We start from the raw sequence: 15304 nt of genomic DNA, 5'->3' as shown, positions 1-15304 counted from the left end.
TATAGTTAACATCTTTCCCTTTTGATGGTAGTTTTCCCAAGGTCTGACACCAAGTAAGTCAGGGTTCTTGCTGAACATGCTCCTCCCAAGGCTGTTCTCTCTACAACCTCCCTGAGGAGCAGGGACAGTAAATGAAAGTAGGTGTTACTTATCTTTGAATATGCCTACATTTCTTTGGGAAGCCAAGTAGGGATTCAAGAGATCCTCCTTTTCTTCTCACTCAGATATATCTTTCCTCCTCCTCCTCCTCCTCCTCCTTTTCACACTCTTCCTCCCTCCTCTTATTTTCTTCCTTCTCCACTCCTACTTCTTTCCCTCTTCCTCCTCTCCTTTATATTATTCCTTTTCCTGTTCTTCTTCCTCCTCCTTCTCATGTTTTTATGGGGAGCACTGAGGATTAAACCCAGTGGTGCTGTACCACTGAGCTATACCCTTTTTGTTTTTTATTTGAGACAGGAATTCCCTAAGTTGCCTAGGCTGTCCTTAATCATGATCTGCTGCCTCATCCTCCTGAGTAGCTGGGATTATAGATGTGTGTTACTGTGCCCAGCTATATCTCTTGCGTTAGCTGTTGAGGGAGTGAAAGGAATACTTCAGGCATGATAGTACCTTACATAGTTTACTGTACATGGAAATTGAGAATGCATTTTTATACACTTTGTCTGAGTTCGTCTTCCCAATACCATTCTCATCCCTGTCTCTAAGTATTTAATTCTTTACATCAAGACCCACAATTTGGAACTTACTTTTCCCAAAGAAATGAAATTCTCTTTTCTTATCTCATATGATATCTGATATAATATTCTGTATTATGTCTAAGGTTTAATATCTGTCTCCAGTTTGTACATTTTTTTTTTGGAGCAGAGCCAAGAATTTACACCATTGTTGTTATAGGTTCTTAATAAATATTTGTTGAACAAATAAATAAATAGGCACAGCACTCTCTTTGTGATTATTTACAGACTGAATATCTTTAATGAGTTAAAGGAAGGTGAGATATAAAGCTATCACAGTAAGTCTCCGCTGTGTGCCAGAGATTGTGTTAAGTACTTTGAATTTATTATCACCCTACATCTGAATTTCTCTACTCTGGTATCATTGACATCCTTGGCTGGATAAATCTTTGTTGTGAGAGTGTGTCTTGTGCATTGCAGGATGTTTAGCAGCATCCTGAGGTTTTACCCATTAGATGTGAGAAGCAATCTTCCCAAGAATGACAACTAAGAATGTCTCCAGACATTGCCAAATATACCCTTGGGGACATAATCACCCCTGGTTGAGACCACTGTCTTAGAGAATGCACACAAGCACACTTTGGGGATAGGCATTATTATCCTGATCTTTATAATCGAGCAATCCAAGTTCCAAGAAATTTAAGTCACCTGCAGGGGCCACTCAGCTTGTAAGGAAGGGATATGCAGTCACATCCAGATCTGCTGGCAGCCCTTCCATCCCAGATCTGCTGGCAGCAGTTTCTGTTGTTTCCACTGCACTGCTGTGTCTTCTGGCAGCTTTTTAAGACAAGCACGGCACTGGCAGAGATCTCTGAAAGCAATCTCTAAAAAAGGAAGATTCAACCAAATGTGAAACAGACATTCTTTCATTTTGGCGACCACAATTGCTTGCTCTGTCAGCTCCTCCAACTGCTATAACAAGGGATCCTGAATCATTTATTTTAATCTTTGATTAAATAAATGTCTGCCCATCTGTTAAATACGTGTAATTGTACCTTTTTTCCCCCTTTGGCATACAGAATTAGGCTCTTTGTGATAGAATCATTACAAGGAACAAGTATAGAATAATAACATACCTAAAATATAATGACAGAATTAATTACTGTACTACAATATAGTATACCAGTCGAGTGAAATCATTCTTGCCACTTTCTCTACACCAAAACTCCCTTCACCCTACCCTGGGGATCCGGAGGCAGGATAGTAAATGGAGGAGGGGGAAGAGAGGATCAAGATGAGAAGTTGTATGTATCTTCTCTCTCTCTCTATATATATATAATATATATATATATTATATATATGTGTGTGTGTATTATAATGTACATAACATATATAAATAATGTATAAGCCGAGGGTTGGCAAACATTTCCTATAAAGGACTATATAATAAATAGGTTTTCCTAAAGCATCACAATTACTCAGCTCTGTCTTTGAAAGCAGCCATTGAAAATGCAGAAACAATGTGTGTGGCTGTAATTCCAGTAATACTTATTTGTAAGGTTAGGTAGTCAGCCAATTTGGCCTTCAGGCCATAATTTGTGGACCTCTGCAGTAAGATATATCTTGCTTACTTGGTTATTATTTCCCCCCTCCCATTATAAGCTCTAGCTCTAGTACAGCAGGAATTTTGGTTGATTTATTTACTGCTGTATCCCAGCACTTAGAGCAAATCTTCCTTTACTGTGCTTTTTTTTTTCTAAAGTTTCTTGGAAATTCTTGAATGTTTATAGTTTCATCTAAACTGTACTTCAAATATGTACATATTTCTGCTTTATATTCTAATTGGCTTGCCCCAATTTTGAGAAAGAAGAGAATCAGACATGTAAAATTAAATTACTTTGCCATTTCCTTATTTTTATGGCCCATTTACCCCCATTAAAATGCGGGGTTTTTGTGAGCAGAGTTTTTGTGTTTTATATTCCACCGGGTCTCCAGCAACGAGAACAGTGCCTGGCACATCCTAAGTGCTTAGTAAATCCTTGTTGAATGAGCACAAATTTTGTTTGAGTCATCTAAAACTATCTTTTAAAATCCTGATTGGAGCTGGTGGGCTGCACATGATCTAGAAGCAGAGGAGACTCAAGTGCCAGGAGGGTTCTGAATGGGAGAAGAAAGTGTGGTTTGCACAGAAGTCAGGGAAGCCTGATAATAAGTATGTTTGAACAAATAAAGAGAAAAGCACAGAAGAATCCAGCCCTAAATGTCAGAGTTTTAGAGAGGGAAAAGAGAGGCATTGCACAGGAAAGGAGAAGTATAGCTTTATTTATCTCTGCTCGATTTTGTTACCATGAGTATTCCTGCACTTTGTAAATCCAATGGGGTTAAAAATTTATTTGTTCAAATGCATACTTCCAAGAAGTATTTCCACTCGTTGAAAAGAAACAAATAAAAACAAACAAACAAACAACAAAAAAAAAACAACCAACCGATAAACCCTAGAACTCCAGACTCCAATTCATAGGCACCAATAATAGGAACATTAATAACAAGTAAATAACCGAAATTTAAATCTTTGCATAATGAGGCACCAGAAAAGAAGGGAAGAGAAAGCTTGGGAGGATATGGCTTTGCCAGAAAACCTAACTTTTGTGACTCAGCCCCAAATGTAGCTTTTCCAATCTTGGCAGATAAGAGAGACCAAAAAAATAAAAAGTTATGTGATAAAGGTGTGAATAAGAAAGAAGGATAAAGCCTAAAAAGCTTAAAACCTCCTTGCAAGAAAGATTACAAGAGCTTGGACAAGCCAAGCATTCTTGTGGAGACGTACCATCAAGCCTTGTCCAATTTTAGCATTTTAGCAAGATATTATGAGACTTACGTGTGATGAATATGGAAGTTACTTCATATACAAGAAACTGTTACTTAAAACTATTAAAAAAGCATTTTGTTCAATAACTGCAATTTTCCCACACTATGATTTTAAAATAGCCAAAGGTATTCCTATCCAAACATTTTTCATTTTGCTTTTTTAAGATGAGACTGTGAGAGCTTTTGTTCCTTCTAGTCTTTCACATCGATTTTTGTTCATTTTAGTTTCAGCCTATGGGGACTGTGTGCCGAGAAGCAGTGAACGATTGTGATATTTCTGAAACATGCTCAGGAAATTCAAGCCAGGTAATCTGCAAAATAATTACTCTAAACCACAGTGGAAAAAGTAGGGGTTATCTTTAGTGCACTTGACCCTTAGGAGAAATGTGGATGGACAAAATGCATGTTTCTTTCATATTATCTCTCACTTTCTTTTTAATTTTTTAGAAATTTTAGTTTTAGTAATCAAAGCTTGAGCAGACGTTCAGCATAATTTTGTTTTAATATTGAATTCCCCTAAGACTATATGTTGCCTTAAGTATTTTGTTTTTTATATTAAGTAGGGAGTGAATGGCATTTTCTTTTTATCTTTCTAGGAAAGGAAACAAAAGGCCCTCTCTTCAGCTGACTGAAACAGGAGCCAGCTGAGGCAGAGATCCCTAGAGCATGGGTTCTGAGAGGGGACCCTTTTCTCTCTCTTGTCTCTTACATTTCTGATATAATACATCACCTCCAACATTAACAGTTCTCCTTAAATTTAATAGTGTTTATTCGTAGATAAACATGCTGGGGAAATTGCAATCTGTGATGCAGGTTCACAGATTTTAAAATGATCAGTTCTCACTTTGCACAACTGTGCTGAACTGTAAAAATGACCCTGCAAGTTGAAACCATGCAACACAGTCGTAAGGATCAATGGAAAATACAATTGTTCTGTCGTCTTGAAAAGATTCTGTCAAAACTCTCTTACTGTTAGTGTTAAATGCACAGGGAAATTAAAAATATTATATAGCATACTGTAAATTAAAACAGAAACATTGAGAGTTAAAGTATTATATTTCTTTATACAAAACTTGAGGTGTAGTTTGAACTGTGCCTGCTGCTGCTCCTTGCAAATTTTACGATACAGAATAAGCATTATTCTGTACCTTGTCATACTGCTTTCTAAGTTTGAATCTGCTTTCAATGTCTTACCCTCTATGCTTTTAATGTCATTAAATATCTCTTGAGGGATGTGAAGCCATACATATTGAGTGTCTTGTCAGCGTCGCTTCCTCTGACACATCTTCACCTGTTAGGTCATGCCCACTTCATTTATGCCAGTGAGTCCCTTCACTAGGTTTCTCAGGCTGCATATCTAGAATCTCCTGAGCAATAGTCATCCCCGCAGTTAGCTGTTTTTTTTTTTTCCTGTAATTCCATTTGCATTCAATTTGAATTTCACTTCTGGTGTCATCGCTTTCATTTCTTGGCTACATTTTCATCTTTGTTGGCCAATTCCCTCTTTTGATGATCCATTTTATCAAATACCACATAATATTACTAGAAGTCAAAGAGACAGCACAACTACACACTTTGCTGTCTGTGAATTGAATAAGCAGATGGTTGGTGACAATCACTGATAGGAATTTAAAAGAAAAGACAGGATGGGTCACTGGTCATGAAGGATATCTGTTATTTGCACAGTGACCAGCTGACTGAAGAGCTAATAGCAAAGTTTGTATTTTATGCAATTACTCACATGAATATGGTGTGATAACTGAAATTGAAACCATGTTGTGTGGGAGGTTGATTGGGGGACAAAAACAGAGAAACTGAAATTCATGTATAGTTGAGTCAAGACTGCCCACATTTATTTTTTCTCCAGATAAGAAGATATCAATAGTGGTAAACTTACATTAACCATTAAAAATGATTTATTTTAAAGGAATCATACAAAGAGATTAAAGATCTCTATATAGAAGTATTGTTCCATTCTTTCTAATCAGTGGGATTTTCTAAGTTAATACTTAATGATGATGATGACTCAATGAATAAATAATTACCTGTATGGCATGTGTGTGTGTGTGTATATATATATATATATATATATATATATATATATATATATATATATATATATATATATATATAGTGATTAAATAAAAAGCATAAATTTTAAAAGAATCAAAAGTCTAAAAATGATGTCTGTACAAAATGCTCTTTTGCATTAGTTTTAACTGTCAAAATTAATTGGATATAACTATAAGTGATCATTGTAGTACATTGTTAGCTTAAAGCAATGCATTATATTTATTAAAGATGATAGCTATAAAAAGTTCACCTTGACAGGAAGTTTATATGACAAAATAAAGCAAAGAAGCAAAATATAAAATATTATCTATAATTTGAGCTGGGATTATGGCTCAGTGGTAGAGCATCTGCCTGGCACCTGTGAGGCACTGGGTTTGCTCTTCAGCACCACAAAAAATAAATAAAGCTACCGTGTCCATCTACAACTAAAAAAAACATTAAAAAATTATTATCTATAATTTGACCATACTTATGTTTAAAAATCAATTTTTATAGAAAAAGGTAGAGATAAATTATACTAAAATATAAAAAATAGCAATTTTGAATGGTGGAATGTGATGGACCTCTCTTTTTTTTCCTCCTTTTTTTCACATTTTCCAATTTTTTCCCAAATGACCACATAATTAGACATTTTTCTATCATTGTAGTAATACATTTTAAAATTACTGTTTGTTTATAGCCTGACAAAATGCTCTATAATTTTCTAGTTGCTTCAAGAAAATATAATGAATTAATTGTAAAATAATTTAATATTATTTTTATTAATTTAAGTATTAAATATAATATATAAGCCATGTCTTTTCTAACGTTAATTCTAGAAGCAGGCTTCTAGTTGAAAGTTATTGCCTGAAGTGAAGGGTCTGCATTGCTTCTCATGGCAGAAGAAGGGAAACAAGTTGGGCTACTTTTTGCTTTGTGTTCTTTCTTTTCTTGCTCAGAGGAATAGTGATCTGTATGAAACATCTCTTAATATGTCATTTACTGAGCTTACTGCAGTCAGTTCTTTCTACTTGCTTCTGTGTAATCAACTGTATTTGCCTGTCATAGAATCCCGTTTTTAGGAGAAAGTGTACCAGTTGTTGTATTTCCTCTTGCATTCTCTTGTTCTTCTGTTTTTATATATAGATATTTCAAGGGACCAAATGTATCATCAAATGTGATTTTTAAAATGTAAACACTAAACTGATTAGTTCAGCCTGATATTTTGCTCTGTGTTTGGTTCATAGTTTGTTCTCTTTTCCTAGTGTGCCCCTAATATTCATAAAATGGATGGATATTCATGTGATGGTACTCAGGTAGGCCATTTTCACTTTTATCTAAATTTTTCATGTGGCACCAACATGAAAGAAATACTGAGATAATGTCAAAATAGGAATATCATTTAAAAAGTTTCATAATCAATTCTGAAGATAAAAGGGCTTTATAATACCTATCTGCTGTTTTTCCCAGTCATATTTCCTTTTCTGTCAGTTTTCTGACATAAACAGACATTGCATTGCTAATGGGTATTTGCTTTTCCATTTTAGGGAATTTGCTTTGGAGGACGATGTAAAACCAGGGATAGACAATGCAAATATATCTGGGGACAAAGTAAGTAATCAGTGTGGCTTGATAATTATTTCAAAAATATTTTTATTGGTGCATAATAATCATAAGGGTTGATCATTTTCAAAGAAGGATATCAGGAAGACTTTATAGGGACATGTGGATTGAAAGCAAATTTTTTTACTTTATGACTGGGGGACATTCAAAGCTATGACAGGTGTTAGCGTGGGCACTTTTCTGGAAATTAGAGAAAGACACCTCCTTTGAGAAGACATGAATGCACACTTCCTGGCTAGCTGGCAGCGCCTGTGGACGAGACAGAGACAGAAGGTGCTTTTGCTGCCAGGCAGGCGAAGCGATGCCAGGGCACACAGCTTGGAGAATAGAACAGACCTTGATTTCAGCTCCTCAGTGGAGTGCCCTAACAAAACTTGTATAACCATATGGGATGGCCATGGATCCTGGATAGGCCATCCTTGACTTAGAACCTTGGGGAAAGTGCACCCGTGGTTGTATTTCCTCTCACATTCTCTTATTCTTCTGTTTTTACATATAGTTGGCTTCAAGGGACCAGATGTATTATCAGATGTGATTTTTAAAATGAAAGCACTAAACATTTTGGCTAGAGTTTCTTCTTCTTCCTCAATTATCTTTCTTAAGCTCTAGCTGGCTTTCCTAGTTACAGGTGACCTTCTGCTGAGGTTGCTCTTATGTATCAGAAAGACATTTTATCATTAATATCTTCAATATTTGTCAGTTTCAGAGGAAAATATATAACAATTATATTTTTATATTATTTAAGTTATACTGTAATTAAATTTATATTTAAATGTTGTATATATACTTTTTCTAGAAGTGTTACTGACTCATACTTTTGGAAACAATTTTTGTTGTAAACTCTTTCAGAAGGTAATTTGCATCCGGAAAAAAAAAGCCATAAAAATAATGAGCATTGTTAGATGTAATAGGTAGTCGATACAGTCCTATTAAGAGGGGAAGTATATGCTCTTTCAAGTTACTGAAACACTGAGATGGGAAGAAATTTTGTCATGCAAGTTTACACTCTAAGCAAAGAGATATACTTTGTTTCCTTCACTTCAGCAAAAATAGTAGCTGACAATGAAAAGTAGGAAAAGAAACTACCTACATAATTATTTGTTGTTTAATATATAAAGTTGAGTATCCCTTATCTGAAATTCTTGTTACCAGAAGTGTTTCAGATTTCAAATGTTTTTCTGGTTTAGTAATATTTGCATGTAGATAGTGAAATATCTAGGGAATGAGACCCAAGTCTAAACACAAAATTCATTTATGTTTCATATGCACCTTCTGCATATAACCTGAAGGTAATTTTATCTATTATGTGCCTTTGTAGTATTATATAGTATGTGTTTGACATATGCTTGTATTACTATGACTTGTGATAGAGATCAGGGTGAACTTTTCCACTTGTTGTATCATGTTGGCACTCAAAAAGATTAAGAACCTAGGGCAGTTTGGGATGTAGCCCAGTGCTAGACCACTTGCTTAGCATTTTAGATTTTTGGATTAGGGATGCTCAACTTGTACCAATGAGTTGTCTTTAAGTTTTCAAGTCATTTTTCTCTAATTCAGATAACATCATCAACTCACCCTTGCTTTAGAAAAGATTAAAAACCTGACAAAAAATGCTGACATACTTTAAAATGATATTTGACTCTCAGATTTTATATGAATTCAGTCTCACCTAAAAGCAGTAAACTGAGATTTTTTTTCTGATGACTGTTAATGATGAGTAAGCATAGTAGAAATTGGACTGCTATTTCTTGAATCTAATTATAGTGCATAACTTTTAATAAAATTGACTTTTTGATTAATAGTTTTCTGAGTGAGAAATTCATGCATTATATTTGGCAAGGAGATTACAGTATCAAGAATTTATTCAAGCAAACATTTGGTAGCGTTGTCCTGTAATTATTAGCCCTATCCTAAAGAGTGTTCTTGCAGTCTAAAGCCTAAATCCCATTAGATATCTAAGTATATTTGTTTCCCAAATTTCAAATGAGCATTCGTGAAAAACGCACCTGAACCAAGGATGTCTGATATAGGTGAATTCTTGTAGACCCTGGGTACAGTTTTTTATTATGGTGTTGACAACACTGAAGACTCTTTAACTTTCAGTTTTCCTTCACTGCAAACATTTTGAACAACTCACATGTTGCCTCCCTCACTCATAGAAAATTCTGTTCTGCTTCAGAGGTGACAGCATCAGACAAATACTGCTATGAGAAACTGAACATCGAGGGGACTGAGAAGGGAAACTGTGGGAAAGACAAAGACACATGGATACAGTGCAACAAAAGGTGAGGTGGACACATTAGCCCAGAGTTCACCCCTCAGTCAATTTTGAGCACATGTTTTTGAGGATGTTCCAATTTTCTTCATCCCACAAAGAATGCTCTTGCCTACTCCCTTCAACTCTTCCCAGGGTTCCTGCATCCTAAGGGCTTCCACATCTTGGCATGTACCCTGACCTCTCTCCCAAGGCCGAGGTCATTCTTGCTGCTCCTGTAGAACCTTCTCATTTGGAGGGCACCTCCCAGCATCTCACAAGCAGCAACAATTAAAGCTGCCAGAATAGATACAAAATTCTGTTCAGCAATTAGCTAGTTCTAATCTTCCATTCTGGTTTTTCCAAAGGTCACAAGTCTCAGTGTCCTTTGTGTAGAAGCCTGGAGGGATCCGTGACTCTGCTTTTCCTCTGTACATTGTCCAAACACCAAATCATGACTATTCGTCCCTTTTGCTCCTCTACCTTTGTGTTTAATTCATCCCTTCTTTTCTATTTCTATTGCCATTACCCCAATTAAGACCTAGATCAATCCTCAGCTGTCCCAAAATTTTCTAATAGTTTTTCTATGCCAGCAGTCTCTTGCATAGTTCCATCAGAATAATCTTTTTTGGAATCCTTTTGATTATGTCAATTTTTTGTTCCAATTTTACTAGTTCCACATAGTTAATATTAATAAGTAGTAAGAATAGGACCCAATATTTACTGAGCACACACTATGTGCTAAGCACTGTATCACACTTTGCATAAACTATGGCACTTAATCTTTGTGGCAGTTCTCTTATTTTATGGATGAGGAAACTGAGACAGTCAATTAAGTTGCCCAAGGTCATGTAGGCAGGATGTAGTAGGAACAGAATTAGAATTCAGGCAGTTTTACTTGAGAACTGTCTTAACTATTTTGCTGAATATTATGCCATCTTAATTAACGAATACAATGGAACCTTAGTTTGGATCTGTATCTCCTCCATTTTTTGTCCCAAACTACATTTTTTTGGTCTGTTTTACTCCTTCAAAATCTAGAAAACCTTACTGTTTGTAATAGATACATTACATTATCCTACCTTCATACCCATGTTTGTGCTACCAATTCCTCAGAAACAGTCTTTTTTTTTTTTTTCTTTTTCTTTTAATTTATTTTTGTGTTTGAGATAGGGTCTTATTAAGTTGCCTAGGCTGTCCTTAAACTTGCAAATCCTCCTGCCTCAACCTCCTGAGTCACAGAGATTACAGGTGTGCACCACCACACCCAGCTCCTCAGAAGCACTGTGTCCACACATACCATCACCAATAAAAAGTTCATCCATCCTCAATGCCCAGTTGGAAAATACTTTCTTCCTAATTTTTTCCTCTAGAAATAAATCATCTCCCTCTTGTCCTCTGAACTTTGTCAGGCCTCTGTGCTATTTTTATGGCCTTTTTCCCCCCAATTCCATGTTTTATAGTTGTTTATGTATGTGACTTAACTTCTCATCCAGTGTATGACTTCCTTAAGAATAAAGATTACATCCAATTTTCCTTATATATTTTAAATTACTCAGAAAAGTTAATACTTATAAATGCAACTCAGCAAATTATCAAATGATAATCTCTTCTGTGTTGAAAAGAACTGTTTATGATAGCAAGAGTAAAATGATGATGTAATTTTAAAAGTTATTTTTCAAAGACTGAATTAAAACATTGTAATAAATATGGATCTTAATTTTTATCTATCTGATGAAGTCTGATATTTCCATGTATAGTCTGGCTTGACTGCTAATAAATCTTCACAGATATTTACTAAAATATATTTTATTATTTTCTCTACCAATAGCTAAAATGTGTTAGATGTAAAGAATATATATCATAGTATTTAATACCAGTGAAAATATCATATAAGTTAAATTATAATTGTATGTGATAATAGGAGAACTACTGAAATATTTCATTTAATTAATTAATTTATTTCCTCCAATAGTTAGAATTGAATCCAGGGACACTCTACCACTGAACATTCCCAGTCCTTTTTATTTTGTTTTCATTTTGTGACAGGGCCTCACTAACTTGCCAAGGCTGGCCTCAAACATGCAATCCTCCTGCCTCAGCCTCTGAAATATTTTAAAGATGCACTGATGAGCCTTTGTGGCTGAAAATCTATAAACTACATGTAAAATATTTAACTACTTCTTTGATTCTGGGAGTTAGGTGGCAGAAATGTGTATATTCTAAAATATACTTGTCCTAAGGTTATTTCTTAACTTATAAATACTAAAAAAATAGTTTATTATATGCAATGATGTGTTACAAGCAAAGAGATTCTGATGTAAAAGAAGTCTATTTGATAGATAATTTTCCATAGATAAACACTTGAACCAAAGAGCAGAAAAAGAAACAATTGGAATTTTGATTCACCAACAAGAATTTCAGAGAAGACACTTTTTAAAGCAGGAGGGAAACTAATTTGGGCTTATTTTATTTTGCTTGGCATAGGAGTAAGCAATATTGTTGATGGAAAACAAATCCTAAAATAAGACAAGATTATCATTCCAACTGTGCAAGGTTTGTTATATCTTTGGGGAAAGAAGTAAAGTAAATAATTGGTACTCTCTCAACACAGGGATGTGCTTTGTGGTTACCTTTTGTGTACCAACATTGGTAATATCCCAAGGCTTGGAGAACTCGATGGTGAAATCACATCCACTTTGGTTGTGCAACAGGGAAGAACATTAAACTGCAGGTAACTAACCACTCCGTGAGAACATTAGTCATCTTACCTCCTAGGAATGAAGCTTAGGTGTATGTTTTCAGTACACATGCCTGTTAGTAAAGCCAAATAGAGTCTAATCCATGAAGGTGATTGAGTAAATTCAAACAGAAAAGAGATAAAGGGAAGATAAGAATTAGTTGAATGTAGAATATTATGTGGTTGCTAGGAATGTGTTTAGTTGGTCAGTAAAATAAAGCAGGGTTTAGCTTGCATTTCTTTCTATGAAGGAAAGTGAATCATGACTTCTGGGTAAAATCAGCTTGTTAAATATATCCAAATGCTTTCGCTCCCTTCTGAATTCCTGCTAAAAGGACTCTATGTGGGTCTTTTTTTTTTTTTTTTTTTTTTTTTTTTTTTAGAGCTTAATGTCCACTAGAAGGCAGAGAAAAAGAAGGCAACAATGCAATTTTGGAACAAGTAAAGCAAATAGCTGTATGGCAGACAACTTACAGGAGCTAAGAAAAATGAGTTTCTCAATAATGGAGAAAATTGAGACCCAATCAAAGATATAGTGTCACTTCCCAGAAGACTTAGAAATTGGTAGTAACATCCACCTTTGGAAGAGGGAGAAAAGGAATTTGGAAGAAAGGGGTGAAATAAGATAGATGAATGAATGTATGTGAAATAGATATACTGATTATTTCTTCAACTCAGCTAAGAGTTGATTTGGGCTTTGTACTTACAGAGAATAAGAGACAAGGTTTCTAACTGGGAATATTGATATCAAGGTTGTGTGGAAGTGGTCTAATCTCAGTGATGCTCAGTCAGAATGCCCTAAATTTCCAATAATCTATTTGGTTCTCCAATTCAGACATGAGCAGACTATGAGACATAGGAAGAAAGTTATCAACATGTAAAAATTGGGGGAAAAAGAAAATTACTTCTTAATATTTATGAAAGAAACAAGATTTCTATTATTAAACAAGGAAATAGGGTATTACCTTTTAAAAAAAAAACGTGGGGAAATATTCAGAGAAGAAAAAATGCTGTTGGAAATTAAAATATAAAAATGGTGGAAGTGAAACTCAGTAATTGATATTATCTCCCTAATAGTATTCAAAAAAGGCAAAAAAGAGAGCATAGAGGAAAACCCATAAAATTAAAATAGAAATAATAAAGAGCACAGAAGGAAGGAAATTGTCAATGTGTAACTCTAGAACTGAAGGACTTAAATTTCCATTTTAACAGCCTCACTGGGTATCATGTACAGTGGGTGTAATTAGAGGCACATCTAAACATATCCTTATGAAATTTTAGAACCTTGGAATAAAGCAGAGAAAACCAGAAGTTTCCACAAAGGAGGAAATCTTGAAGGCTTACGACTTAAAATGGCTTAAGAGTTTTATCAACAGGAACCCTGAGAGTCAGAAGACAATGGAGAAAATTATTTGCAAATTGGAATTTTATAACAAAATGTCAAATCTGGTGTGAGAGTAGAAAATAAAGACGTTTTTAGATTTGGAAATTTTTCCAAAGTGTACCATTCAATACTCTTTCTCAGAAAGCTAGTGGAAATGGCGCTCCACCAAAACACAGGAGTAAGGTAGTAGGTATAGGAAACAGGGGGAGACGGGGGTTGGAAGGGAGGGAGAGAGAGATATGGAGATCCTCAAATTGATAGTTTGGGGAATCCTGGATTTATAGCTCTATGCCAGGTACATGGGGACAATCAAAACAGATAGGAGCAGGTCAGAAACTCAAGGGGAGATTTCTACAGAAAAGGTCAGGTACATCTTCTGTGGAGACTTTGGCCTAGAGACATTGGATTAGTTTTGAGTTAATTGATGGTAAATTCTTAGAAAAGTAGGCAAAGAAACATCAAACAAATGAAAAACATCAATCTAAGGAAAAATAAAAAGTAGCACAGGCAAAGAAATGGTTTATTCTTGGCATTACTATATCATGAAACCGATTTATTATTTCAAATCTAGTAATAATGAACTTATTGGTTTTACATAATAACCAAGGCAAAATAGTAAAACTGTTTCAATTCAGGCTGGTATGTTTAAATCCTAAGCTATATAAATGTACCTGAAAAATTAAAAGATTCAATTGTTTTCTCCCTTTAGATATTGACATGCTACTTGCTTTTATTAAATAAGTAGAAAATAGAAGAAATGATATCACTCAATTTAAAAAAAATTAAGTAGAAAATAAAAGAAGCAATATCACCAGTTTTTGAGTATATTGTCAAGATGAATGAATTAATAGAACCCCATTTTCTTTTTGCTCCCCATTTATTTTTAGTGGTGGGCATGTTAAGCTCGAAGAAGATGTAGATCTTGGCTATGTGGAGGATGGGACACCCTGTGGTCCTCAAATGATGTGCTTGGAACACAGGTGTCTTCCTGTGGCTTCCTTCAACTTTAGTACTTGCTTAAGTGGTAAAGAAGGCACTGTTTGTTCAGGAAATGGAGTAAGTATTCGGGATCTTTGCCATAGGGAACTATTCATTTCTTTTACATCACAGAAATAGACATGATCGTAAAATGCTTTTTCCAAAATTATGGAAACATGATTATCCATGTTTGTAGTTGGTATATGAACACGCATTTGATCATAGGCATTTGAATAATTTTTATTGTGTACTCTGAGAGAGTTTGGGAATAAGAAAGAGGATAAACTTCCTAACCAAGTTCTTATATCTTCTTTCTCATGTTAATGTGATTTAATGTAGTATAATGCCAATTTTTTTTGTACAAGTGAACTAGAAAATAAATTTTAACAAACTTGAATAGGATTTTTTTTTTTAAAAAAAAGGAGAATAAAAAGGAGGGACTATGGCCACAATATTTAAGTACTGGTATGATTTGGGCACTGACCTATCAGAACAGACCATAAATAACTGCTGTGGCTACCACTGTTAGTACCAACTGAGGAACTATAAAAGAATAGGGAAACGTTTCTCATAGATGGAGAGTAAGAATGGTGTTTGAAAGACTTTATTCTGTTCTTTCAGTTATGTATCAGATAATATAGTTCCTATGTAAATACGTTTATAGGTTAAGTATTTGCCCTCTATTAGTGCCAAAGTTTGTCATTTTTCAGCTTGGAATTTCTATGCTAACA

At 34.8% G+C, this 15304-nt stretch overlaps 1 protein-coding gene across 18 annotated transcripts in view; it reads left to right on the top strand.

The window, feature by feature from the left end:
• The window catches only part of Adam22 (ADAM metallopeptidase domain 22), a 218676-nt gene that overhangs the window by 163734 nt on the left and 39638 nt on the right, over positions 1-15304 (top strand). For all 18 annotated transcript variants that reach the window (XM_078040466.1, XM_078040465.1, XM_078040475.1 and 15 more), the window contains exons 18-23: positions 3768-3848; positions 6860-6910; positions 7142-7205; positions 9397-9502; positions 12086-12205; positions 14483-14651. In XM_078040466.1, coding sequence (XP_077896592.1) covers positions 3768-3848; positions 6860-6910; positions 7142-7205; positions 9397-9502; positions 12086-12205; positions 14483-14651 — 591 coding nt within the window. The remainder of the gene's footprint in view (positions 1-3767; positions 3849-6859; positions 6911-7141; positions 7206-9396; positions 9503-12085; positions 12206-14482; positions 14652-15304) is intronic.

Source organism: Ictidomys tridecemlineatus, chromosome 2 (genome assembly GCF_052094955.1).
Source record: "Ictidomys tridecemlineatus isolate mIctTri1 chromosome 2, mIctTri1.hap1, whole genome shotgun sequence".
Classification (NCBI taxonomy): Eukaryota; Metazoa; Chordata; class Mammalia; order Rodentia; family Sciuridae; genus Ictidomys; species Ictidomys tridecemlineatus.
The sequence above is the reverse complement of the archived record's forward strand: the minus strand, read 5'-3'. Positions and strand labels throughout refer to the sequence as shown.